The sequence below is a fragment of the Macrotis lagotis genome, chromosome 3 (genome assembly GCF_037893015.1).
Source record: "Macrotis lagotis isolate mMagLag1 chromosome 3, bilby.v1.9.chrom.fasta, whole genome shotgun sequence".
Taxonomy (NCBI): domain Eukaryota; kingdom Metazoa; phylum Chordata; class Mammalia; order Peramelemorphia; family Peramelidae; genus Macrotis; species Macrotis lagotis.
The window spans coordinates 10,834,665-10,860,290 of record NC_133660.1 but is presented as its reverse complement, the minus strand read 5'-3'; the positions used below and the strand labels follow the sequence as shown (position 1 = coordinate 10,860,290).

The 25,626-nt window shown below is 35.9% G+C and overlaps 1 protein-coding gene across 1 annotated transcript in view; it reads left to right on the top strand.

Moving 5' to 3' along the window:
* The window catches only part of PPP3CA (protein phosphatase 3 catalytic subunit alpha), a 353,655-nt gene extending 329,400 nt beyond the window's left edge, over positions 1-24,255 (top strand). Inside the window, 4 exon segments of the mRNA XM_074228106.1 lie at positions 10,350-10,434; positions 14,940-15,037; positions 18,313-18,342; positions 21,429-24,255. Of these exon segments, the coding sequence (XP_074084207.1) occupies positions 10,350-10,434; positions 14,940-15,037; positions 18,313-18,342; positions 21,429-21,625 (410 nt within the window). The 3' untranslated portion in view covers positions 21,626-24,255.
* The last annotated feature ends 1,371 nt before the right edge of the window (positions 24,256-25,626 follow it).

The window sequence follows — 25,626 nt, the reverse complement described above, 5'->3', positions numbered from 1 at the left end:
GTAATTAAAAACCTTATAAGTTACTAATTAAAATGATGCAAAGATACGATAGACAACTTGACACAAATTCCCCTTTTTTTTGTTTGTTCTATCCTATCATGATTTGGCACAAATACATTTCTTAATTATTGGACATAATTACCATATTTCAAGGAACCTCAAAGTTGGAAGACCAAACTGAAATCTGTCATTGAATATTCGTGTATAAATATTGCATATGTAGGCATCTAAGTTGACTAATTTCTAAAACTGGTCAAATCCTAATATGAACCATAAAGCAGCAGTATGACGTAAAGGACCCAAGATCAGATGGTCTGGGTTCATGCTATTCTCTGGGTGACTCGATGTAACTTCTACGTTTAACTTCTCAATGACCTTGAGCAGTTTCCTAAGATTATAAATTGCAAAATCTATATTTATAGGAGTTTACTTATCAGAAGCTCTCTGGGGTTTACTTATCAGAAGCTCTCTACATTGATGAAATCACAAGGCATACTCAAAACAATGTGTGTGTGTGTGTGTATGTATCTGATAGTTTATTGATTATTGTCCAAAATTAGCCAAATATTAACTTTCATTAAAAACACATAGCCAGTGGGGAGGCTAGGTGGTGCAGTGGATAGAGCACTGGCCCTGGTGTCAGGAGTACCTGAGTTCAAATCCGGCCTCAGACATTTCATAATTACCTGTGTGACTTTGGGCAAGCCACTTAACCCCATTTGCCTTGCAAAAAACCCCTAAAAAAATAATAATAATAAAAACACATAGCCAGATGCTTTTGATGAGGCTAAGAATGTGCAACTTACCACTTTAGCCACCTCAAAAGGAAAAAAGGGAGGGTCCCCACATCTAAGACATCTAATAGAGCCAGTTTGCAGAACCTGGTGCAAGTTCAATTTACCACAAACCTAAAGGAGATATGATGGAATAACCTCTAAAAAAGGCTACTCCTTTCCTCAACTACTATCAAAAATATCTTTTCTTTTTGCTCAGAATCCTTTTAGACTAAATAGCTGGTCTCTAATAATATAGAGCAGCAAGCTAACAGCAAAGTTTAAGGAATACTTAGATATATATGAATTCTATTTAATTATCTAGGATGAGAGGCTCTATTTTGCTTTTTCTTAACATATTTTCTTAATCTTTCCTCTCCCCCCCAATTTTGATAACGAAAATGTAGTAGAAGTTAACTAGGTTTTTTCCCAATCATAAGAAACACCATCAATATTCTAAGTTTTCTATAGTCTCAAAAGTCTTTGAATAATGTTGTTCTACTAAATGTAATTCATAACTGTTCTTAAAGAACTAATTGAAACTAGGTTAGGAAATTGCATTAATTCTTTAAGGCTACTTTAGTAGGGTACCAAATGGAAGAAAATTTTATGCAAAGCAGACCAAGATAGAATTTGAAATCTAATGTAGCCTCTAACCAAGGACCAAGATAACCAAATAATGGAAATAACTAGATATCTACCATGTATATATTTTGTTTATAATTATTTGTTTTCATATTGTCTCCCCTTTAGATTATGAGCCCCTGAGTATAAGGACTGATTTTGTTTTGTTTTGTTTTTTTTATCTTTCTTTGTATCCCTAGAATCTTGCAGAATATCTGACACATAGTAGGCATTCAATACATTCTAATTGGATTCACTTGACATTTGAAATTAGTACAGATGTATATAGGATCAAAATTTCCTACATAAAGGATTAAATAAATTTATAAGAAACGATAATTGGTTGTCAGGAGGGAAAGAAGGCATCCTGAAGCTTGATTGCATTGGTATTCTTGAGGTCTACTTCACAAGACAGTATTATAGGGAATGCTTTTTTTGGTAATTGGATTGAGCCCTAAAGAGAGCTGCCTGCATTATCCAACTCTAGAAAAGGGTATCTGATATAATTGCAAGCATAATAAGAATTCAGCCCCTACAAATTTGAAGGATCAGAATTGAATGACCACTGTGATCAGAACACTGGGTCAACCAGAATTGAAATTCGATTTTAATTTTTAAAGAGGAAGTTGTGATGTTGAAAACTCTAAAGATTATTTTCTCTATAACAGATCAAGGAATCTCCCCTCCCCACCACTATTTCACTTGATTACCTATGAGAGTGGAAACATTTTTATAGGAACTATGACCTAGATTCAGGTGTAGCAACCAGTCTCAATTAAATCTACTCTTAAATGGATTAAAATGGAGAAATTTCCAAGAATTTATCTGCTCTCCTAAGGAACTTTTGAATTGCTCTGCAGGTCCTCTGAGGGCAATCAAAGTCCAATTAATTAAATATCTTGTCTATAAGCTTTTAATCGAGACATCTTAGGACTTCAACAGGAGCTAAGTGGCACAGTGGATAGAATGCAAACAGTTCAGATCTGGTCATAGACATTTATTAATCATGTAGCCACAGTCAAGCCACTCAACTTCTGCCGGCCTCAATGTCCTGATCTGTAAAATGAGGTAATTCCCAGGATTGCAAAAAGGATCAAATGAAACGATACAAGTAGAAGGTTTAGTATAGCAACTAATACATAATAGCTAATTCATAAATGCTCGTTATGTTTCCTTCCTTTGGACCTAGCAAAGGAGAGAGGAAGAGAAGAGAAAAGAAAGAACCTCCAAGGATCAGTTAAAAATCTGGACTCTGGTGCTGCAAATAATTGTAATAAATACAATGGCACTTTTGTCCTTGACTCACAACTCACACTGATTAGATGTCACAAATGACTCTTTTGTTGGGATGGGAAAGCCCCAAATGGTACATTTGCTTTGTTAAACTCAAATAAAAAATGGAGGATGATAAAAAAATAAATTATCATTCAATATATTAAAGACTCATTTGCATATGGTTGAGAAACACTTTTAAAAAATGAAAATGTACACGCTAAAATCCATTTTAAAAAATTCGTGCTAATGAAGAGGATATAATCTGTCATGAGAGACTATTACTTCTCTTAGTAATCTCGGGCTGATTATGATGAAATCTCTTTTGCAACTGCTCATGGAGTCCAAATTAGGACTTGCATTTTCCTGGAGCAAGACAATTTGTCTGGAGACTCATAATTGTCAGCCTCTTCTGCAGAGAACTCCATAGCATACTGTTTATGCTTTACTCCAGTCTTATTGTTTGGAAAAGGTTTTTTAAAGTGAAGTCTGAAATCCTGCTTAGGTACATTGTGATTTAGAAGTAGACATCAGAGATATAAACCAACTGTGATTTTTTTGGTTTGGGAATTTTTACTTGAATACTTCTTAAGAGTCTGTTGTTGCTGTTATTGTTCATAACTCACGTTCTTAGACTGAAAGAGAAATCTATTTGTTTAGAAATTTAATCGGGGGGGTTGAATTGTGATAGGCATGTTATATGCGATAAAAATAAGGACATATTATCAGTATTCAGTTTTTATTACAGCAGCTTCTCACATATTTAAACTGTCAAGTTTTTTTTTTACTTTGCTAGCTTTTAATGAAATTGGAATTAAGTTGGCTTTTCTGCTAATAGTGAAAACTTACCTTCACATAATACCTTAAGAGTTATAAAACTTTTCTCATATCAGTCCTATGAAGGAGGTAGTACAATTATTATTTAACCTCTTTTAGAGACAGATCCTTTCCATGACTTGCCTAACATCACATAACATTTGGATTATTCAGACTCAGGTCATTGCTCTGTAAAATCAGCTCTCTGAAAATATAATAGAGGTGCTAACAGGTAGCACAGTGCTTAAAGCACCAGCCCTGGACCCAGAAGGACCTCATTTCAAATCCTGCCTCCGATTCTTGATACTTACCAGCTGTGTGACCTTGGGCAAGTCACTTAACTCCATTGCCTAGCCCCCCAAAAAGGGAAGAAAATATAGAGAGATACAAAGGTAACTGGAAAGGTGTGTTTTTCATTAAAAATATAGATGCACAAATTTTTTTTATGTTTTGGGGGAATGTTTCAATTATAAAAATTCATAGTCATATTTCATTTACTGATTGCAAGAAACAAAAATTCTGTGTTTTATCTTTTCATCTTTTTTAGAATCAAAGACAGCATTAATGTAATATTAATCATTTTAAAAGTAAATCAATAGATATACAAAGAATAGTAATTTGATGTTTTTCATGAATAAGTTCCAGTTATAGAGAGAGATGTTGTCAGTATAGTAATCACTAAAATAACAGGTCGTTAGCTTTTCCTTATTAAATCCATCAAAAATTTATCTAGATCTATGATATCCTTTGTATGGCAAATTCAAATGTAACTACAAAGGTCATAGGTATATCTCCTTTTGTTATTCCATCCTTCATTGTACAGTCAAGTTGATGTTGTGTAGGAATGATAATCATAAGAGTCCAAACCTTGTTTTGCTTCTTATTAGCAAAGAAGTTAACTTATTTGGACCTCATTGTTCTTAGGAGAGGTGTGGAGTTAGAGACCTACGGGGCTCCACACCCATTTTAGGTGATACATCCCCATGTTGTTCTCTCTTGTATTGTCAACCTAATGGAATAGAAGTCTTTTTTTTTTCTTTCATTATATGGACTCCAGTTAGCACTTGGTATTTATCTATTTTTTTTCTTTAAGTTGCAGCAAAAAATATATAAATTCACAACATGGTGAAATCAAAATAGGCTTATATCAAAACTTTTTTCTTTCAAAACAATTTCTAACAGGTTTTTTTTTTCTCCAAAGCATCCATGATAAGATTAGATACCTCAAACCCTACAGTGCAAACATTGTTTCACAATATTGTCATATGAAGTGTTGTCTTCCTCTGTAACCACGGAAAATAGATTGTAGCACTTGGTAGAGTGAATCCTGCTTTTGTATTCCTGATGTCTGGCCCTAGAGATGCACTTAATAAATCTTTGTTGGATTAGATCAGAGTTCTTAACCTCTCTTGGGCAGTTTAGTGAAGGCTTTCAAAATGTTTTAAAATGAAGTGTTTTTAAATACAAAAATAAATGGAAAAAAGTCTAAATTTTAGTTAGAGGTTAATGAAAATAAAGATATAATGTTTTCCCCATCCAAGTTTGCAGACCTTATGTTAAGAAGCCCTGGATCAGAGAAAGGAGAGAAATTCCAATTTACTTCTCCCATTACAGATTCTGCCCATCCCCATTTTATAAATTTATAGCAGCCTAATAGACAAGGTAAAGAACTGAGGCAACCCATCTTATAAATAGCTTTCCAGAAACTACAATGCATGGCAGTACTTTCACACCATCAGCCCTTGGTCCCACATCTATGTGATGATGTGACAACTTTTTAGTTTCCTGCAGGAGACTAGAAACCCCCATAGACCAATCTAGCACTTATCAGCCAGCACCTTAGCATTTACTGTTAAAATGCTTTTAAAAAACCAATCTTGGCTTGGTTGGGGCAGGAAAGGCACTGTGTGAAGAGCTCACCTTTAAAGATTTCCTTGTTCTCTTTCCATTTACCTCTTTAGGACTAATTTTGGGACTAATATCAGTTTATAAATGTAAATTGCAAATGTCATGCCACAGATGTTAAAGGAAAAATAAAGACTTTTAGAATTTAACATCTGGGAGGCAGCTAGATGGCACTGGATAGAGAACAGGTCCTGGCTTCAGGAAGACAGTTCAAATATGGCCTCAGACACTTAATAGCAATGTGTCTCTGGTCAAGTCACATGAACTGTATTCCCTCAAAAAAATTTTTGCTATCTGGAAGAAATGGGGGTAAGGGGGGGGGTAAGTAAGGGATAAGTATGATTCATTGTTTGTTAAAAAATGCAAAAAAAATCTAAGACTTTGAATTGTCTCTTAAGATAAAAAAAAAAAAGCTTATTCATTTATACTTCCCTTTTCAATTGGGAACCTTTGGAATGTATAAATTGTTTCTTGTTCTCTGACTGCAGAAGTGAACACCTGCCAGGATGTCCCATTAGGAGAGGGATTTCATCATAGATTCTTTGGTCCTTAGATCTCTATTTCAGCTGCATTTGGTTGGGATATTCTCTTCTGCACATGGAGCAGTCTTCTACTTAGCTTTTGTCCAAGAGAAAACAGAGAGAGTTCCAAGAATCTTGAATATGAAACTAGTGTACTTGCATATAACAGCTAGTAAAACTCCTCCAAAAAGCATGCATTTTTCCCTCGGACTTAATATTGAATTATGAACCTGTTAAGTGCTAGGAAAAAACATCTGTTGGTTTTCTGCCAGGATTGAAGTGCTAGGATGAGGAGCACTATGTTCATGAGGTCTGACACCTTGCTACTTTATTTTTTTCTGCTATCTTTCCACTATTGTCTTTTGAATTTAGATATTAACCGTCAGAAATTTTATTCCTATATTTTGGTGGATGCGTTTGAAAGGTCTATGAGAACTTGAATTAGCTACAAGTTTAGTTTTTATAGGAAAATAATCACCAACTAAAAGATACTCTCTTTTTTTCTATGTGTGGTCAAATCATTTAGTTTTTCATATCACAAAAGGAGGATAACAGAATGCACTTACCTGCTTTGCAGTAGACATTGAAAATTTTAGTAAGAGACAGCTGTCTTTTCAGGAAAAGATGCTACAAAACGTTAAACATCATTAGATAAAAGAAATAATGAGTGTGTTTGTGGAGGGGGCTGTGGGTGTGTGTTATCACATGATGTCCTATAAACATAAAATGTAATACATCCAGGCTGAAAATTTAAAGAAAGATGAAATAAATATGACTACATAATGTCCATAATGGTGAGCAGCAGGCGCCTCCGATTTCAAATGGAAAGTCCTACATGCCTCATTTCAATCCTAATCTTTCACTTCTTTCTTTTCCCTGTATAGCTTCATTTAAGATTATTCTTCTCTTGGTTTTCCCTTTTATTTTATCTTTTGTTATAAAATGTGAATCCCTTGCTGAATGCTTTTCATTTCTGTAATTTTACTATTTGCTCTTTTCATTTGATAACATAAGACATATTCTTCTGTATATAAATTTTAAAAAATTCATCCAATCACCAGTGTCAACCAGTATGGACAAGTCAATTGGCAAAGGAAACAAGCTAAGCATCACTCACCTGATAACTATTGTCATCACACTTAAGTGACTTGGTTTAGTCATTGGTCTGGTGTGCTGGATAGCAGAGGCTTATTTAATCACTTTACAATCCTTTGAGTAAAGTTTAATGCCAAATGGAATGGTGAATATTCTGCTTCCACATGAAAACTTAATGTAATAGAATTCAAACTTACATTAAGAAATATGAAGTAATAGGAAAGACATTCAATGAAGCCAAAGTAAAGAAGCCACCTGGCCTCTAGCCATTTAGACAAATGACCTTTAGATAATTCTTCATTATTTGGACTTTTAATGATATTTAAAGAATCCTTGATTTAGATAATAAAGATTTAAAAAAATCTGAGACCATTTTATTGTTTTACTTTAATGACCCATGGGAGAAGGAATTGAAATGTTATTATATCTACTGCACCAAAAGACATGAAACTTGGGGTGGTCATTCAAAGACTAAATACTTACTCCCTGTGGTTTATGTGAGGAATATGGGGGTGTTTGGGTTCCACGATAATGTCAGGGGAAAATGGTTAGTTTAGATTAGAAAGACTGGGGTCTTGCCTATATTGTTGCCTATGGGCAGCTACTGAGTTAAGATAAAAGATTTAGCCTCAATCTCATCAAAAATCGATGAGATTGCCCCACCTAATTATAAGTTAACCTAGGGTCTTTGACCTCCTTTGCACATGCTCAAGGTATTAGTATGATAATTAGTATTAGTATACTGAGCAGGGTGGGGGAAAACATGGGGACTGATATATCAATTAGATTGCAACCCCAACCAATGATTGGCATGAAGGGGCAGGAACAAAGCTTTTCAAAGTGCATAAAAGACCTACCATTTCTGGGATTCCTCACCCCTCTCACACCTTGAGAGAGGTATGCCTTTTTATTAAGAGGAATTATCAATAATTCTGGACTAAGTATTCACAAGCCATTTATGACAGTTTATACCATTAGAGATAACTGAGGGATATGAGCTCATCCCTAGAAATAAATGCAGGAGTACAGTTTAACTGTATCATGATAAGCTTCAGGGAGAGAAGAAATGATGTACTTTCACTTGAGTTTATAATCAAACCCTATAAAATCTATTAAAAGTAAAATCTATGGATACATCTCCTTTGGGTTTAGATTATAAAGTCCTAGAGAGAAATAGCTATCATTGTGCATTCTACATATATTCTTCAATTATTAAATAAAGTTTTAAGAATTATTCATCAGTTCCTGCATGATAGTAAGCAAACCATGAAGCAGGGAGGGGGAGGGAACAACTGTATAATCTGTAGTAGTAATATGCAGTGAAAACTTTATTAGGTCATCTTATAATTTTATAGTTGTTTTCTATATGTAGGAAATGATCAATTTGGTTTTTTATTTTTTATTTTTTAATTTTTATTAAAGATATTATTTGTTTTACAATTTTCCCCCCATCTTGCTTCCCTACCCCCACCCCCACCCCCACCCCACAGATAGCACTCCGTCAGTCTTTACTTTGTTTCCATGTTGTACCTTGATCCAAATTGGGTGTGATGAGAGAGAAATCATATCCTTAAAGAGAACAGAATTCTCAGAGGTAACAAGATCAGACAATAAGCTATCTGTTTTTTTCCCCCAAATTAAAGGGGATAGTCCATGTACTTTGTTCAAACTCCAAAGTTCCTTATCTGGATACAGACGGTACTCTCCTTTGCAGACAGTCCAAAATTGTTCCCGATTGTTGCACTGATGGAATGAGCGAGTCCTTCAAGGTTGAACATCACTCCCATGTTGCTGTTAGGGTGTACAGTGTGTTTCTGATTCTGTTCATCTCACTCAGCATCAGTTCATGCAAATCCCTCCAGGCTTCCCTGAAATCCCATCCCTCCTGGTTTCTAATAGAACAATAGTGTTCCATGACATACATACACCACAGTTTGCTAAGCCATTCCCCAATTGAAGGACATTTACTGGATTTCCAATTCTTTGCCACCACAAACAGGGCTGCTATAAATATTTTTATACAAGTAATGTTTTTACCCTTTTTCCTCATCTCTTCAGGGTATAGACCCAGTAGTGGTATTGCTGGGTCAAAGGGTATGCACATTTTTGTTGCCCTTTGGGCATAGTTCCAAATAGCTCTCCAGAAGGGTTGGATGAGTTCACAGCTCCACCAACAGTGTAATAGTGTCCCAGATTTCCCACATCCCTTCCAACAATGATCATTATCCTTCCTGGTCATACTGGTCAATCTGAGAGGTGTGAGGTGGTACCTCAGAGAAGCTTTAATTTGCATTTCTCTAATAATTAATGATTTAGAGCATTTTTTCATGTGGCTATGGATTGCTTTGATGATCAATTTGTTTTACCCATGCTCACCTCCTCACATGAATAGCAATAGGAGATTATCTGTCTGTATTTTGCTTTTTTTTTTTTTTTTGCTTTGGTGGATGACTGAGGACTTGTGTTTTAATCAGAGTGGGAAATTCCTATTGTGAAAGTTCATTTGTTGGGACCTCATTTGTAAGCATAAAAGGGCAACCATAAATTCTGCTCCATTTTAGCATCTACCAAGGAGCTGAGCCTGGGTTCTCTTTTGGGAGGTGGGGGGGAGTGATAGGAGCTCTGGTTAAGTTCTGAAGAACAAGTACATTGGGATAATAGCTCAATCCTTCTTTGGTGCCCAGGATTGAGAGAATAGTGTCAAAGAGTTATCTGGGCTACCAGGGGTTTAAGTCTCTACTACTGATATTCTAGTCACTATGTGACAGAAAATCTCTAGCTTAGTCCTTCTGCCTTTTAAGGCAGTGAATAATCTGAAATCCTAGAAGAGAATATTATAAATAAAGGCAAGTGATTCAGGGACATTGTGTTTTAAGAACATTGTGTGTTAACATGTACACAGGAACACAGGTTTATTTACTCTCTGGGTTTCATTCTGGCCCTATATGAACTTGATCTTAATGCTTTTTATAATTGGTCCTCCTACAAGTTTGACTGTGATTCACCTGGAAAGCTTATGTGGACATTTGCCCAACCATCTGCTATTGCAATGCCCATTTCCATTCTTCTTGGGAGTCCATGAAGAGATGAACTATAGCTGGCAGCAGACGCAATTTCTCCCCTATCCTTCTTTGTGTGTAGGGGAGGTTAAGGGGAGGGGGCGGAGAGAAGATGGGGGCAGGAATGGAGTGAGGACTAAAAAAATTATATATATATAAATTATATAGTTATTTACTTGAGGCAAAACTATTTCTTGCCTCTTGTGTATTGTGATTTTTGTTAATTAGACAAGTAATCTCAGCTAAAATGTCACTGACTCCTTAACTTTCTGTTTGAAACACAGGAGCCACGGCTGCAGCCCGAAAGGAGGTTATCAGGAATAAGATCCGAGCAATAGGCAAGATGGCCAGAGTGTTCTCAGTTCTGAGGTGCGATCATTTCCTTTACTCTGTTTCTTTATTAGTTTTGCACATTTGGTTCTCAACCAGTTTCGGTCTGCAAATCCTTCTTGAAGGCTAAAAAAAATTAATAGAACCTAAATATTAGTAGTTGTAGGTATTGGAGCAAGATCTGTGAATTTATGCTGTTTCAATTTTTGAGTAAGTCCCACAAAATCCATTAAAAGTGAAATCTATGGCCTTCTCTCCTTTTGGTTTGGATTGTTACAGGGAATTCCCACTTTTAGAAACTCCCTATATGAGTGCCAGAGGTGACCTTCTTCATCAAAAGCTGCCTGGAACACTAACAGTTATATTACTTGCTTAAATCACTAGCATTAAATTATTTTCTCAGAACACAAAGCCCAGTATGTTTTAGAGGTGAAATTTGAACACAGGTCTAATGGCCATACTTACCGCTCTACCCACCATGCTGCCTATCAATATGCCATTAGTAATTGTTAACCAAGAAGATACATGATTCTAAAACAAACTGTTTTGAATTCAGAGCATCACTTGTCAAAGCAGATAGAAGACTCATCTTCATGAATTCAAATATAGCCTCAGACATTTTTGAGCTGACTCTGGACAAGGCCTGCTTGGTTCTATTTTCTCATCTATAAAATAAGCTTGAGAAAGAAATGGCAAACCACTCCAGTATCCTTGGGAAGAAAACCACAAATATGCTCATAAAGAATTGGACACAATTAGAACAACTGAGAGACTATGAATTAAGCAATATTTTTTAATAAATTTTTATTTTACTACATGGACTACATTGAACCTGGAGCCAGGTACTCCTGTGTTTGAATCTTGACTTAAATACTTAGTCAAGTCACTTGACCACTGTGCCTTACCTGTAAAATGACAATAATCATGACACCTAAGTCCCAAGGTAGTTAGAAAAAAATAGAGATAATATTTGTGAAGTTTTTTGAAAACTTAAAAGCATGATATAACTATTCTTATTTTAGCTATTTGGAAAGTCAACACATATCTATATTTATCTCTCTCTATATATATTTATATTTATATATAATATATATAATACACATATATGCAAACATGCATACATATATTTATGAGACATTTGTTCAGTTTACAGAAGAAGTTTACTTATTTATTATGATGAATTATGCTGCTTATTTTGCTGGAGCTACATCAAGATAGAAATGACAGTGTTCAGGACACAAGGTTTAAGGTCTCATGATGTCCTGGACCCACAGGTTAAGAATCCCTGCCTGGGGGTGGCTAGGTGGCACAGTGGATAGAGCACCAGCCCTGGAGTCAGGAGTACCTCAGTTCAAATCCGACCTCAGACACTTAATAATTACCTAGCTGTGTGGCCTTGGGCAAGCCACTTAACCCCATTGCCTTGCAAAAAACAAACAAAAAAAACAATCCCTGCCTGATGAGCTCATCATGTTTTAATGTTTTTAACACCATTGTTTCATCAGAAGCTATTAAAAAGACACATTTCCTTCATATAAAGTGCTTTAAACTTTCTCTTCTAGTTAAATTGATGTCAATTAAATACTTTCTTGAGTAAAAGTTCCAATATTATGCTTGGTAAAAAATTGATTTTTTTTTGTGAATGAGGCATTATGCATTTTAATTTCATTTGTCACAGGCCTTAGGCTTCAGAACTGACAATAGGTTAAGCCTTAAAGGCCCATAAATGGGAAGCTCTCAATGCCCATCTTTCCCCTCTGCTAGAATGTACCAAGAGCTGGATTTTTTTTTTAGGGTTGGGTTTTTTTTTTTTTTTTTTTTTTTTTTTGCAAGGCAATGGGGTTAAGCGGCTTGCCCAAGGCCACACAGCTAGGTAATTATTGTCTGAGGCCTGATGTGAACTCAGGTACTCCTGACTCCAGGGCAGGTGCTGTATCCACTGTGCCACCTAGCCGCCCCTGGATTTTTTTTTTTTAAAGAAAATCTAATACTCCTTTAACTAAAAATAAAAAGTAAACAGCAGTACTTAGGAGACATCATCTATTCATATTATTCCAATAAATCTTTAAGAAGAATAGCAAATGACCACCTAATATTTTAGAAATTTACTAATGTTGCATATTTAAAAGAGTATGAAAAATCTCCTGTGTTATTAAAAAAAAGTTTTTTTCAAACACATTTTAAGACTCCAGGAAAAAATGGTCTTCCTGAAGGCAGTGACAAATGTCTTTGTTTTCCCTTTGTTTTTGATTAATGCAACTTAACTTTAATCTCCTCGAGAGATTTTTGTTTTCTTAAGTTGAAAGTATGTGTTTGAGCAGGTGTGATATATATATATATATATATATATATATATATATATATATATATATATAATCAGTTTGCAATGATCTGTTGTGATGAGGAACAAGAGAGACTAGAGGAAAAAATTCACACCTATATTGAATAATCTCAAATCCTAAATTTAGCTAGAAGTTTCTTCTCTTATCTCTATAAAGCAGTAGTTTCAATGACTGGTTCTTCTCTTCTCTTTCTTGTTCCACAAACAGTAAGAGAACTGTGCTCCTACTCTCTTGGTTGTGTTAAGTGAAAGCATAGCAATTCCCTTGAGTCTGGTGTTTGACACCAGTTTCTGTATCTGCTATACTGTTCTGCCTGATAAAACCCGTAAATAAATGATCAATGTCCCTGGAAGACCTAAACCCTGATCACAAAAAATGAACACAAATATATTAAAGTTTGCTAAAACCTTTGCCTGTGTGAAGTAGGAAGCATAATCATTATTGCCTCTATAATAATTTTACAGATAAGGAAACTGAATTGGGAAGTGATTGACATAGAGTCATTTATTAAATAGTAAAAGTAAAAATTTCAATTGGAGAATGATGCAGAAATAGAGTGTAAATTCATATAACTATACTATTGCAAATATTCTTTATGATCTCCCATATCTAACCCTAGTATTCCTCAGGTACAGATTCTTCCTCAGCTGGTTTCCTGTCCTTAACAATCGCTCCCTACTGACCTCCATACATAATCTGATGTAGGTTCAAATCAGCATATATAAAATTGAGTTCCTGATTCCCTCCCCATTTAACTCAACCCTTCTCCAACTTCTTTATTAAACTTGAGAGCTTCACTATTCTTTAAATCACCCAAATTCTCATCTTCAAAGTTATCTCTTAGAGTTAGCTCATACTTCTTGCTTACTTTTCCCAATATACTTAACCCATCTGGTACTAAGTATTGCTGATTTCCTCTCCCAAATATCTGTTCCATTTTTCTCTAGCCATTTATATAGCCACCATTCTACTTCCAGTCCTTAACCCTTTCCTTCTAGACTGTTGCAACAGCCTCCAAATTGGACTTCCAGTTACCATTTTTTCCTCTAATATTATCTACCCTCCAAAATAATCTACCTGCAGTACAAATTTTACCATATTACATACCTGATTGTATTTCCCAATTACCTCTGGGAACAAAATGCAGACTCCTCATTTTAACATTTTAAAGTCTGTCTTTCACTTTCATATATGCTCCATTCCAGCCAAAATGATCTGTTATTTCTAATCTCAACATCCTTTCCCACCTTGTTGTTAGAATGCATTCCCTCATCATCTCCCCTGCTAAAATTAAATTAAATTAATTTAATTAAAATTAAAACTTCAAGGATTAGTTTAAATGTTCCTTCCTATAGGAACCTTACCTGTTCCCCCTATTTGTCAGAGTCCAGCTAACAAGCTCTTATTTCACTAGGTCTCCAAGATACATGTACAAAACTCTCTGATCTAAGTAGGGGAGCTTATATTTCCCTAGGTAAATATACAACATATTGGGTCAGGGAAGAGAATTGAAACAGTCACAGGGAGCATTAGATTGTCCCCACTCTTCCAGTAGCAATATGATATTGTTGTGATGATGGGCAAGACATGGAAAGAGCAAAGTTGGAAAGAACAGATGGCAGACCATTCACTCTGACTAGACCCTGTTGTTCTGCTGAATTGGACGATGAGATAATCCAGTGTCTAAGGCCAATGGACCTTTTACTCCCTCACTCCTCTCTCGCACTATCCAGACAATTTGGCACCCGGGCTGGTCTAAAAGTTAAAATCTTTCCCCATCTTGGCAGTGATGGGAAAGCGTAGTCACAAAAACAATGGACTTTGGATCTGATGACTCTTCGGTGGGACTTTAACCTCAATGGACCTCAGTTTCCTCAACTTTCAAATAAAGAAGTTGGCCTTGAGTTGGCCTGTCCAGTTCTCAGTCTATAATCTCTGATTGCTTGGGTGCTCCCTTCATTGACTCACACCAAGACTTAGTCACATCACCCATCTTCTGACCTGCTACATATCCTTTGACCTCTGTATGAAAGCACTCTAATCTGTAATCGTGAGGACCAAGTGATAGTATAATGTGAGCACCATTCAAGTCAATATTCTAATGCATTCTCTTTCTAGAGCTTCTACCTTTTTTCTACAGAGAGAAGGAAAAGGTAGGGGAAAAAAAGTGGTAATGGTTTTGTCTTCTTTGTCCCCCTACAGAGAAGAAAGTGAGAGTGTGCTGACTTTGAAGGGTCTGACTCCCACGGGAATGCTTCCCAGCGGGGTGCTCTCTGGAGGAAAACAAACCCTGCAGAGCGGTAAGCAGGCCCCACCTGTGTGTCTGTCTGTTTGTCACCCTGGCCCCAGCAGCAGTGGGATCCAAAACATGGTGTTTTTGAAAGGCTAGGGGAAAAGACCCATGACTTTCCATAAAAGAATTTCTCATCCCCTCCAAGACAAATACACAGTCCTTACTCCTCCTCAAGAGGCGTTCCTTTAAACTTGGTCCTCAGCTCATCACAGTCCTCTACGATGCCAAGAGAGCCCTCATTCCAGAGCTCTGCTGATGGGAGAAAGCAAGAGTTTGTCATTCTGGACCACAGAGTCTAGCTATCTCTTCCCCAATGACTCTGCCTCCATTTGATACTTTAAAAAAAGAGAGAATTCCAAGTCTAGCTATCAAATGACCATAAAACTACTCTTTTTCTCACTTTGGCCATAAATGCCTGTGCAACTTTTTAAAATGAATTAACTGTCTAAATTAAAACAATGTGTATGGATGGCTATATAGATGATAGAAAGAGAGATAGATTTTTTTTTTCATTGTCACTACATCAATTGGTAGTTTGACTGAATTAATCTATCAGTTCTGTCAAAATGGTGCAACCAACAGTAGATATCGACAGCTTAAAATTCACCCCCTAGTATAGCTATTGTGACTGACTTTAAATGATCCCTTAGAAAACAATGATTTTCAATCTCTATTTTAAGCAAACCTGGGTAGGGGCCAATGTGTCTTCATAAGCAAACCATTTAAGAATTAGACACATATAAAACCAAATTTCTTTATGTTCAAGTTATGAAATTAAATTGCATGACAATCATAACATCTATGTGCATTGCCTCTAGGTCCCAGTAACTGGGTGAAAATATGTGGTTTTATGCTCTACTCTCCAATTTAGAATTTGTATTGTTATTGATAATTATTATCGTCATGCATGGACGACAGACTATATTGGCTCCGCAGTCTCGGCCTCTTGCTCGTTTTCCTGTTTCTTCCCTGAAATTCTCTTTCTCTTTTTTTTCTTTTTCTTTTTTCAATTTCTGCCTTCTTAACCAACAAGATACAGGTATTCTGGTGGTTAAGTTCTACTCTGATGGTTAAGTTTTTGTAGTGATGTGTGAGCCAAGCAAAAAGTAATGTTCAACTTTGTGAAGTCAACAAACATTTAACTATTGTGCCAAGGCCTGGGGATCCAAAGAAAGACAAAAGCAATCTTTGGTCTCAAGGAGCTCAGACTAATGGGGGAAACAAGACACAAGCTATGGTGGACAAGCAAGAGAGATACAGGATACCTTGCAGATGCTAGAGGGAAGGCACCTCATGACTCAGGAGGTCATGTAAGGCTGTAGATGTACCAAGAAGCATGTCTCAACTCCACAGGAGTAGGGGTTGTTATTCTAACTGTTCTTTATTGCTTAATTCCTTTTGATTTATGTGTGAATTTGGCCCTAAGGCAATGCAGTTGTTCTCCTTCTCAAAGACAAAAAAAACTGTTAATGCATGTAGGAAAAATACATAGTATTATAGCAGCAAATTACCCTCTAATTTATTGCTGAAAAGAATTATTCTAATGACTTTTAAAAACCCACAAAACCTTTCACACTGCAGTATTCTTACTCAGAACATTACTGTGCACGCATCATTAATTTGCACAAAGTGCACAGCAACCAAATTTGTTGAAATCTGCATGGTTTCTGTTAAACACATTTGGAGAAATAGCATTCACATTACCAAAAAGTATGTCCAGTGATTTCCATAGGGTACATTGAGTGGGCGAGGGGGAATTCTTTACTTCTGGGTGATGGTACTAGTATAGTTCCAAAGTTTTATCTTCATACTTAACATAAGTTACGATAATTCTTTGTTTTATTTTGTTTCCAGATTTTCACCTTCATTTTCCACCCAAGCTCCTACATTCCTTTTAAATATGTTCATTTATTTAAAAAAAAAAATCCATTGGTTTGCTATGTTCTTTTTTGGGGGGGGGGGGGATGATCAAAAGAGATATTTTGGGGAAAGTGCTTTTGGTCTTAAGCATTTGGGTTTTAGCCTTTTAGTTTTTATTTTAAGCCATAACCAGTATCACAAATTCAAGATTCATTTTCTTCTGATCCCTTAATTTTCAGGAAAAGGTTGTGGGGGTTCTCAAAGGAATTAGAGCATAATCAGCTAAGCTGACCACTTTCTAGCCAACAGATTTCGTGGACACTTTAAAAGCACTGTAGTTTCCAGATCAAGACCAAAAGGGAAAAAATGAAAATGAAGGTTTGGGGATGGAATTTTAGTACTAAAATATTAGAGTATATGTTTCCTTTTTTGCATTTTCTATAACTAAGGCAAATTAGTTATCATAGGAAGTGGGGTAAATAGAATAAATACTATGTAGAATTATAGATTCTACGCCCCTCCTATTATAAAAATTGCAACTGCAGCTTGGAGTTCTTCTTATATTACATTCTGAAGCTGAAAGAATAGCTAGAATTGTATTAAAATGCTGCTACAATCATCCCTGTCCCTTAATTTTTAACCTCTTACTCTGTTTTGTTGTTTTTTCAATAATGTTCTCCTAGTAATGGAAAGCAAAGTGGTTATGTTCCTAGCTAAAAAGAAAGAAAAAAATTCTGTTGACATGATTTTCCCCCAGTTTATGTATGGATTTTTTTAAGGGTATCTGGATGTGCTTTTTCTTTCCGAGGAGGTGGGAGGGTTCAAAGGTTCAAAGGAAACAAATATATGAGTAACTGTGGCAAGTCATGTGTACTTTTTTTCTTCTTCCCCTAAGTATATATTTTACTACCAGAAGTTGCCAATATTTACTTAGAAGTTCTGTATATGTTGGCTTTAGACCACATCCTCTAGGTCCCTGCCTTTTGTTTGGGGTTTTTAAAGATCTAAATAAATTAATCTATTCTCCCTAACAATTTAAGGATTGTAGACTTTTGTGAATCAGATGTACATTTTAGGGGAATTTTTTTTCTCAAAAGTTACCTTGCTGTCCTCCCCCCCTTTCCCCAAAAGAAAGAAAAACCAACTGTCCCAACTTTTCTAAAAGGTTAACGATTTGAAAATTCTATCTCTGACCAAAAGTGAAAAGCAAAATCCCCAAGCAATTTCAGCTGCATAGGTCAACCTGGAGATGAAACTGATTTTGTTTTTGTAGCTTTTCTATGTTGTCTTCTGTGCTAGATTCCAGCCCTTACAGTAACATCAGTTTATTAGTTCCTTTTGCTCTTCACTGACTTGTTCTTAGAATTACAAATCCTCTGCTCATTTTTCTCATTCGTTTTGCACCCCCTTTCTTCTCTTCAGCTACTGTTGAGGCTATTGAGGCTGATGAAGGTAAATTGGCCAGTCCCCTTTCTGTTGTGTCTGCAACAGATAAGGGCTCTGCTGGGTGTATTCATTTCTTTCTTTCTTTCTTTCTCTCTTTCTTTTTGCTGTAGCTTGTAGAGTGTGTGGGTGTTGGGCTAACAGTTGTGGCTCAGTATTAACCAATATGTTCTTGCTTTAAAGGGGAAAGTGTCCTTTTTATGGTTTGTTTTTTTTTTCTTAAAGTTCTGATGTTCTAATTTGTGTACATTTTACTCAATATCATCACATGAAAAGAAAAAAAAAATGCATGCCCAATGTGGGGTGGGAGCTATGGCAGCTAATAGTAAATGTTGATCTCACACATACCTGAAAAGCTTTATTCTTAGGGTGGAATCATAGTCCTGCTTCACATCAATTTTTTTTTTTCATCCAAAGATGATTTTTTCAAAAGGTGAGAAAACAGTTAAACACAGTCTTCAGAGGATTCTACTAAAAAGTTCCTTGACATGGTGCTTCATTGATGTTTATTTCTGCTGGTCCTATCAGATGGTAATCTATGGTATAGTTAAAGTAGCAGAACAATTAGCACCAGTTAAATCTTAGAGAAAGACTCGAGATGTCTAGCTGCCGTGGAAGAAGCTTAATACTGAGGAAAATCAGCCAAGGAGCATTTATTGAGAGCCCACTCCATGCCACCCAGTGAGCCAGGTACTGTGAGGGGACGCAAAAGGGGACAAAACATCAACCCTCTTCTCCAGAAGGTTTAGGGGAAACCAAAGTCGTTCCTTGACATGTTACTGTGATTTCATCTAGATGTCTTTAAGTACAAAAGAATAATTTCTTTTTACTGAAATACATTTTAACACATACATATGTTATATGAAGAAATTTAAGAGAAGAATTTAAAGTTCCCCTTTAAAACAAATTCTTCAGTTGTATTTTGTTCTTGCAAGATGACTTTTTTTTTCTTTTCCCCCAAATTGTGTAGTTATAGTCCCTCGGTATGATGTGAAAATGTTACTTTCGACACTTCAAATTTGGTAATGATTTTGAAACAGTGGGAAAAAAAATGATAGCATAGTAAGAGAAAATACAACTGCTTCCTAAATAGCAGTCAGTAAGCTGCTATTTATGTGGGAATTATCTATTCCTAATGGCAAATTCTAATCTGCAGTGTGCATTCTCGTTAATAGTTTGGCTGTTTTTTGTGGTTTCTGTGACTCTGTGTTGTGTTAAGTATACTACCAATGTAAATTGCTAATACTCATTGTCTGACCAGCAACTACAGCAGAGCACATTCTTCATCACTAGGAGAGATGTTAAACCCTCTCGGAACCCAAAACTTGAATATGGAGCCCCATTTCAGGACTTTAAAGAGTTTTCAAGTTTTATCTTTAATTGCCACAAACATTGGTTGGCTACTAAAACCCAAGGGTTCCACCTCTACTACTTTAAATAACAAAATTCTTTGATAAGTTATCAATGCTATAGAAGTTTGTCTTTTTTTCAGAAAAAGTGCTAAAGTATTCACAGTAGTTAGCAAAAAGAGTAGATCCACTCAATATCATCCCTAAAAAATTGTTTAGGCTTCCATTTGGGGGCTCATTAGACATCTTTGCTTTTATATGATTTATTTCTAAATTAAAGAAGAATTGAGAAGCTTTGCTATGGGCCTTGGTCTTTCCTCATTTCCCCATCTTCCTCTCACAATTGACTAATCACCATTATGCTTTACCAGTTTAAAAAAAAAATGTAAATATGTACCATCTCCTCTAATGAACTTTGAAACAAATCTCTGTTTCTGTAATTTTCTTACTTATGGAAGGGTACTGCATATTTGTGTAGGAAAATTGATAAAATGTCAGCCTAAGGTTCTTTTCTTGCTCTCATGTCCAACTTGAGTGGGTTATTGGTAATCAGAATTCTTCTTTAAGAGATTCACGGAACAGTGTAGCCCAAGTCAGCATTGGTGATTGGCCTTTGATTATCTGGCATGTTCTTCACAGGATTTAGAACAAACTGACGTCATTGGCTCCCCATTAAATATTTTGAAGTTTAGCTCCCTGGTTGATATCCTCATTCCATGACTTATCAGTAATATTTGTTTAAATGCACACTGAGGATAAGGGGAAATAGACATAATTGATTTGAATAAAACCAAATACAGTTCTTTAGGTTTATGCTCAAAGCTATCAACAGTATTTTCTCCTTTATTTTGCTTAGTTTCAAAATATCCATATTTAGAAATTCTCTTAGAATTAAGTGATTTTGATTGGGTTTGGGGTTTTTTTTCCCCCCCTTCAAATCAGGTAGTAATGGGTACCTGATGACATCAGTTTGGATTGTTCACATCACTGCTGAAGGGCAGGCTTCTTTTTTCTTCTTATTTTTTTTTTCAACTCACTGATTTGATTGATCTCAATTTTTATGAGATTTCTTCTCCCTCTGTCACCCATTCCATATTTTGCCAAAGTTCAACAGGGCAAAGCACCATTGAGTAGTTTCATTCTTCTCCATTTCTCATTGAATTATGACTATTTGGGCAGATTTCTTTCTGAGATTTTTAAGACATCAAGGGAAGGCCCAAAAGTGATTTCTTTCCTAGCTCTCCCTCTCCTCTGCTCTAGCATCTTCCCACTTTGGCTTAGTGGGAACTAGAAATCCTATTCCATTTGTAGGCTTCAGAGGGAAGGTGGGGTGGAGAAAGGAGAAATATTTTCTTTTGAGTTTGGAGCTTTTCACACCATGCCAAATGATGTGGACAAATCATTGCTGTGCCTTAAGAACTGTTCCTGATGGCCAATCTTACTTACCTGTCCACTCCAGAGTTCTTTGAGCTGAACTCATGAAGACAAGCGAAAAATGTTTACAGTTTGACTTGCTCAAGAGGACACTTTGGTTGGCAAGAGACATTGGCTGGTTTCAAACCCTTAAGTTTTCTCCCAGTATGGTAAGGAGTCTGTCATGTCGTCTTCAGGTCCTGTCAATTTGTTCTCCACTAAAGGAATCCTTCCCTCACTGAACAATCGATAAGTGATATGCTATGTCGTGGGCTCCTTTCGTTTTCCTGGAACTAACTCTCTTCTTTTTTTTTTTAATGATCTTCTGTTTAGCTATCAAAGGATTTTCACCACAACATAAGATCACTAGCTTCGAAGAGGCCAAGGGCCTAGACCGAATTAATGAGAGGATGCCTCCTCGCAGAGATGCCATGCCCTCTGATGCCAACCTTAACTCCATCAACAAGGCTATCTCCTCAGAGTCTAATGGCACTGACAGCAATGGCAGTAATAGCAGCAATATTCAGTGACCACTTCCCGTTCACTTTTCTTTCTTTCTTTCCTTTCCTTCTTTTTTTTTTTTTTTGTTTGTTTGTTTTATTTTTGAGCTTCGGGGCATGATGGGGATTACTGCAGATCAGCAGTCAGGGAGTCTTGCCTCTGATTGTAGCTTACTTGCTCTCGGGGCCATCAGGTGTTGGATTCAGTTTACAATAACAGCTAGGAAAAGAGATAGTAAACTCCATTTTGATGGATTGTTGGGTGGAGGCAATAAATACCTCCTTGGGATAAGCCTTTTAAAAATGCTTATAGAAAAACAAACAAAAGAATGCTAAGGCTGGTGTATATTGCAAAAATAAAGAAAAATGAACATGGTTTTCCTATTGTATTGGGAAGTTCTTAGATAGGTTACTGAAAAGCCTCTTATTATGTTACTGGATCTGAGAACTTTGTCTAATTTCTTACTCTATTGTACGTTTACAGTCGCAGCACTAAAAATGGATGACATCAAACATTTTTAACAAAATGATGTACAAACTAAATAAGGACTATTTATTGATAATGTTTTGCTACTCTTGTCAGACAATGACTATAAACTGAATTAGGCAGTCTTAAAAAAAAGGAAAAAAAGAATGTTGCAAATTTGTTTAAAATGCCAAAAAAAAAAGGACAGTTTAATTTTGTACAGATTATGCTTACCTCAGGTTTCTTTAGTGTGCTTGAATGCCTTTCTTTCAATATTACACCTATCTTACTCATTTGGCAATGAATATCTTTTTTTTCCTTTAAGTTTTAAAAAAACTGGAATAATTACATCTATCTTTTTTTGCTGTTTATATTTAGGGTTTTTTTTTTGGTAAATCAAATCTTGGTTGTGGCTTGCTGAATTTAAATATTTATGAGTGGTGCATTTTTAAGTATAGTGAACAAGACACCATATTAAGTGCAGTGCAAAGCATCTATATTCTGTAAAAATCTGCCTATGCATGTTTTTTAAGAAAAATAAAATGGCTATATAGGCCTGTATGGGACTGTAATGCGCTTAGTGGTCTGACTTATACTGGAAATGTATGTATACTGGCGTACTTTATATTCTCTAAAAAATGCTTAATGCCTTTGAAATTTTGTAATCAAAAAAAGCTTTGAAAAAATCTAAAGGGGAGAGTATTCTTAAAAGTTTTTAACATAAGCTTGTCAGTGCACATATAGATGGTTAGCATGTTTAGCAAACCTTGTGAAATTTAAATAAGTTTGTAGTTACATGTGAAACTAAATGCATGGTAACTGTTCTTGTCATAATGGTTTAGTCATTTTGTTCTGTTCTGTCACGTGCCACAAAATGTGTAATTTTTTCACTTTTTTCCCTTTGTATATCAGTTAATGGGTTACAACTGGTTCATTCTGAAAACAACAACAAAACGGTCCATTGATATTTTTTAACAAATGTATAAGTGCCCAAGTAATTCACTACAGCCTAAAGCCTTGCCTTTGTAATTTGACTTCTGAATTGTTGGCAATCAAAGCATGCACTTGTAACAATGAAAAACAAAGCATTTTATATTACTACTCAATAAAAATGTGCATGAACTTAAAGAACTCTCCTCCTGTCCACTGAGTCTCCCCTGAAGGTCTTTGTGTATACAACCACCATGTATTCTCCCAGGTACTGGACCCACTACCAAGCATCCCCCGTTTTAGTTGGAGCAGGCTTCCTGGGGCCTGGTGGGTGTGGTGCATGCTTTCATTATATATGATGTCGGTGGCTTATCATCCCCTCTAAAAAGAATGAAATTTGTTTAGAAAAAAAAGACCCAGAGGCTCTTTTGAATGTGGCAGCTGATCACGAATCCATGATTATTTTTTTTTTCAAATTAAAAAGCAAATCAAATTTGTTGTCATGTTGTTGCAGTTGTATGTGATTCCATGCAGTTGCATGGATTCCATGACAACCAAATGAGAAAAAGTATGATCTGGCACTTTCCCTCTCAGAAGAAAAAGTTGTCCCTGCATTGGTAGGAAATGGCTAAATTGGCACTATGGTTTATCATCAAGATTTAAGATTGATCAAATAAATTACCATTTTTCTTCCTAATATTGTTCATTTCCAACATCCTTTGTTTCATGCAATAAAAAGTTTATCCATCGCATTAAAGTAATCAGAACCTGGCACTTATTCATAATGTATCAAAATCTGACATGTTGCAAATATATTCTTTGCTCAAGGATATTCCCAACTTAGTTTTCTGAATCCAGAAAAAAAAAAACGTTCCCCACCCCCCACTGAAAATTTCTCACAACTCAAAAATGGCATCCACAGAAAATATTTAGATGCAGCTTTTTAGAACAGTGTGAAAGCAATGATGCTTATGGTACCACGATGTTTCTTTTCCTCCATTTTAGCTACAGAGAAAATATGAAAAATGAAAAAAAAAAAGCCCTTTTCTTTCCTTTTTTGATTCTTTTCCTTTAAAAATTGTGCTTGAAGCAATTATGGCATAGAAATAAACATTTGACATTAAAAACAAAATAAGCAGTGGATGTGAGTATTGCTTGGTCTTTGGGGGCAGCATTTAGGAAAGAAAGGGTTATATATAATAGGTGCAATAGTAACAGGACTGTGGAAAAAAAAGAGAATGGTAGATCTGAAGTTATTTCTCCCAAATTGAGAGCCCCTGCCAATCATTCTTATTTATGTTCTTGCCCAGAGAGTCTGTAGAGATTCAGAGATATTTATGCTAATGAGATCTTGGGAAATGGATTTGCATTCACAAATGGGGAGGTAAAGGGCAGAGGGGCAAGGCACCCATTCTGGGTCCAGGGAAGGAATCCGTTTCTATTTTATCTCGCCTCTTTAGGATTTGGAGCAAGAAGAGTCTGCTGATTTTTCAGCTCACAATTTTTTTTTTTCACCCTAATTCTTTCATATGTCTTATGAACAAAGGAAAAATAGCAAATTCTCTATTCCCAGGGGAGTGGGAGGATAGGATGGGAGGAAAATTCAATTCAATTAAATCAAAATCCCTTCACATGAGGTACTTTGGATATAAAAATAATACAAATATATGACAATCTCTTGCCTTCAAAGGATTTGAATTCTTAATGGGAAAGAGGACAGAGAGAAAAGAAACATGTTCTCAAGTAACTATAAAACTAGACAGGAAATTATAAAATGTGTGGAAAAATTAAATAGAGGTCAAATTGAGATTGAGGAGAATTCTTTTCTAGACTGGAGACTCTAGAAAAACAGCATGAGAGGTGTGGGGCTTGAAAACAAATAGAACATAGGGGTGGTCAACTGAGGTGGAGAGTACAAATGAATAGTGGTAGGAGTGTGCAAGATAAGATTAATGAAGTATCTATTTGTCTTATCTTTCCCTTCTGCATTGATATAATGAAGGAACCTACATAAGCAGTGGACATATGTCTTCTGTTAGAATGAATCAATCAATAGAAATTTATTAAATGTCTGCTGTATGATAAGGCATTCTACTAAGTGTTAGGGGACACAGAGAAAAAGAATGGTCCCCGTCCTCAAGGAGCTTACAATCTAATGGGGGAGCCAACATACAATCAAATATATACTAATACAAGCCATATATCCAAGAAAATAATTGACAGAAGGAAAGCACCAGACTTAAGAGGAGTTAAGGAAGACTGCCTATAAAAGGTAAGATTTTGGGGCAAGGCTTAGAGGGAGACAGGAAAGTCAGTCATCAGAATGATTTAGCTTTTATGAAACACCCATTAAGATCCAGGAGATATAAAGACAGCACTCCAGGAGATTATGATTTTCATCCTATCAAGAAATATTATGTGTAATTAACTCATTTTTAAAAAAAATACAAGATAATTTTGGAAAAAGAAGAACACCATGAACTGGGGATGGGGTGGGTGAGGGTGGGAGGTGAAGAGAGAATTTGGAAAGACTTCATGTGTGGGCAAGCCACTTAACCCCATTTGCCTTGCTAAAACCTTAATAAAAAAGACTTCATGTGGAAGGAGAGGTTTCCATTGTGTCTTAAAGGAAATA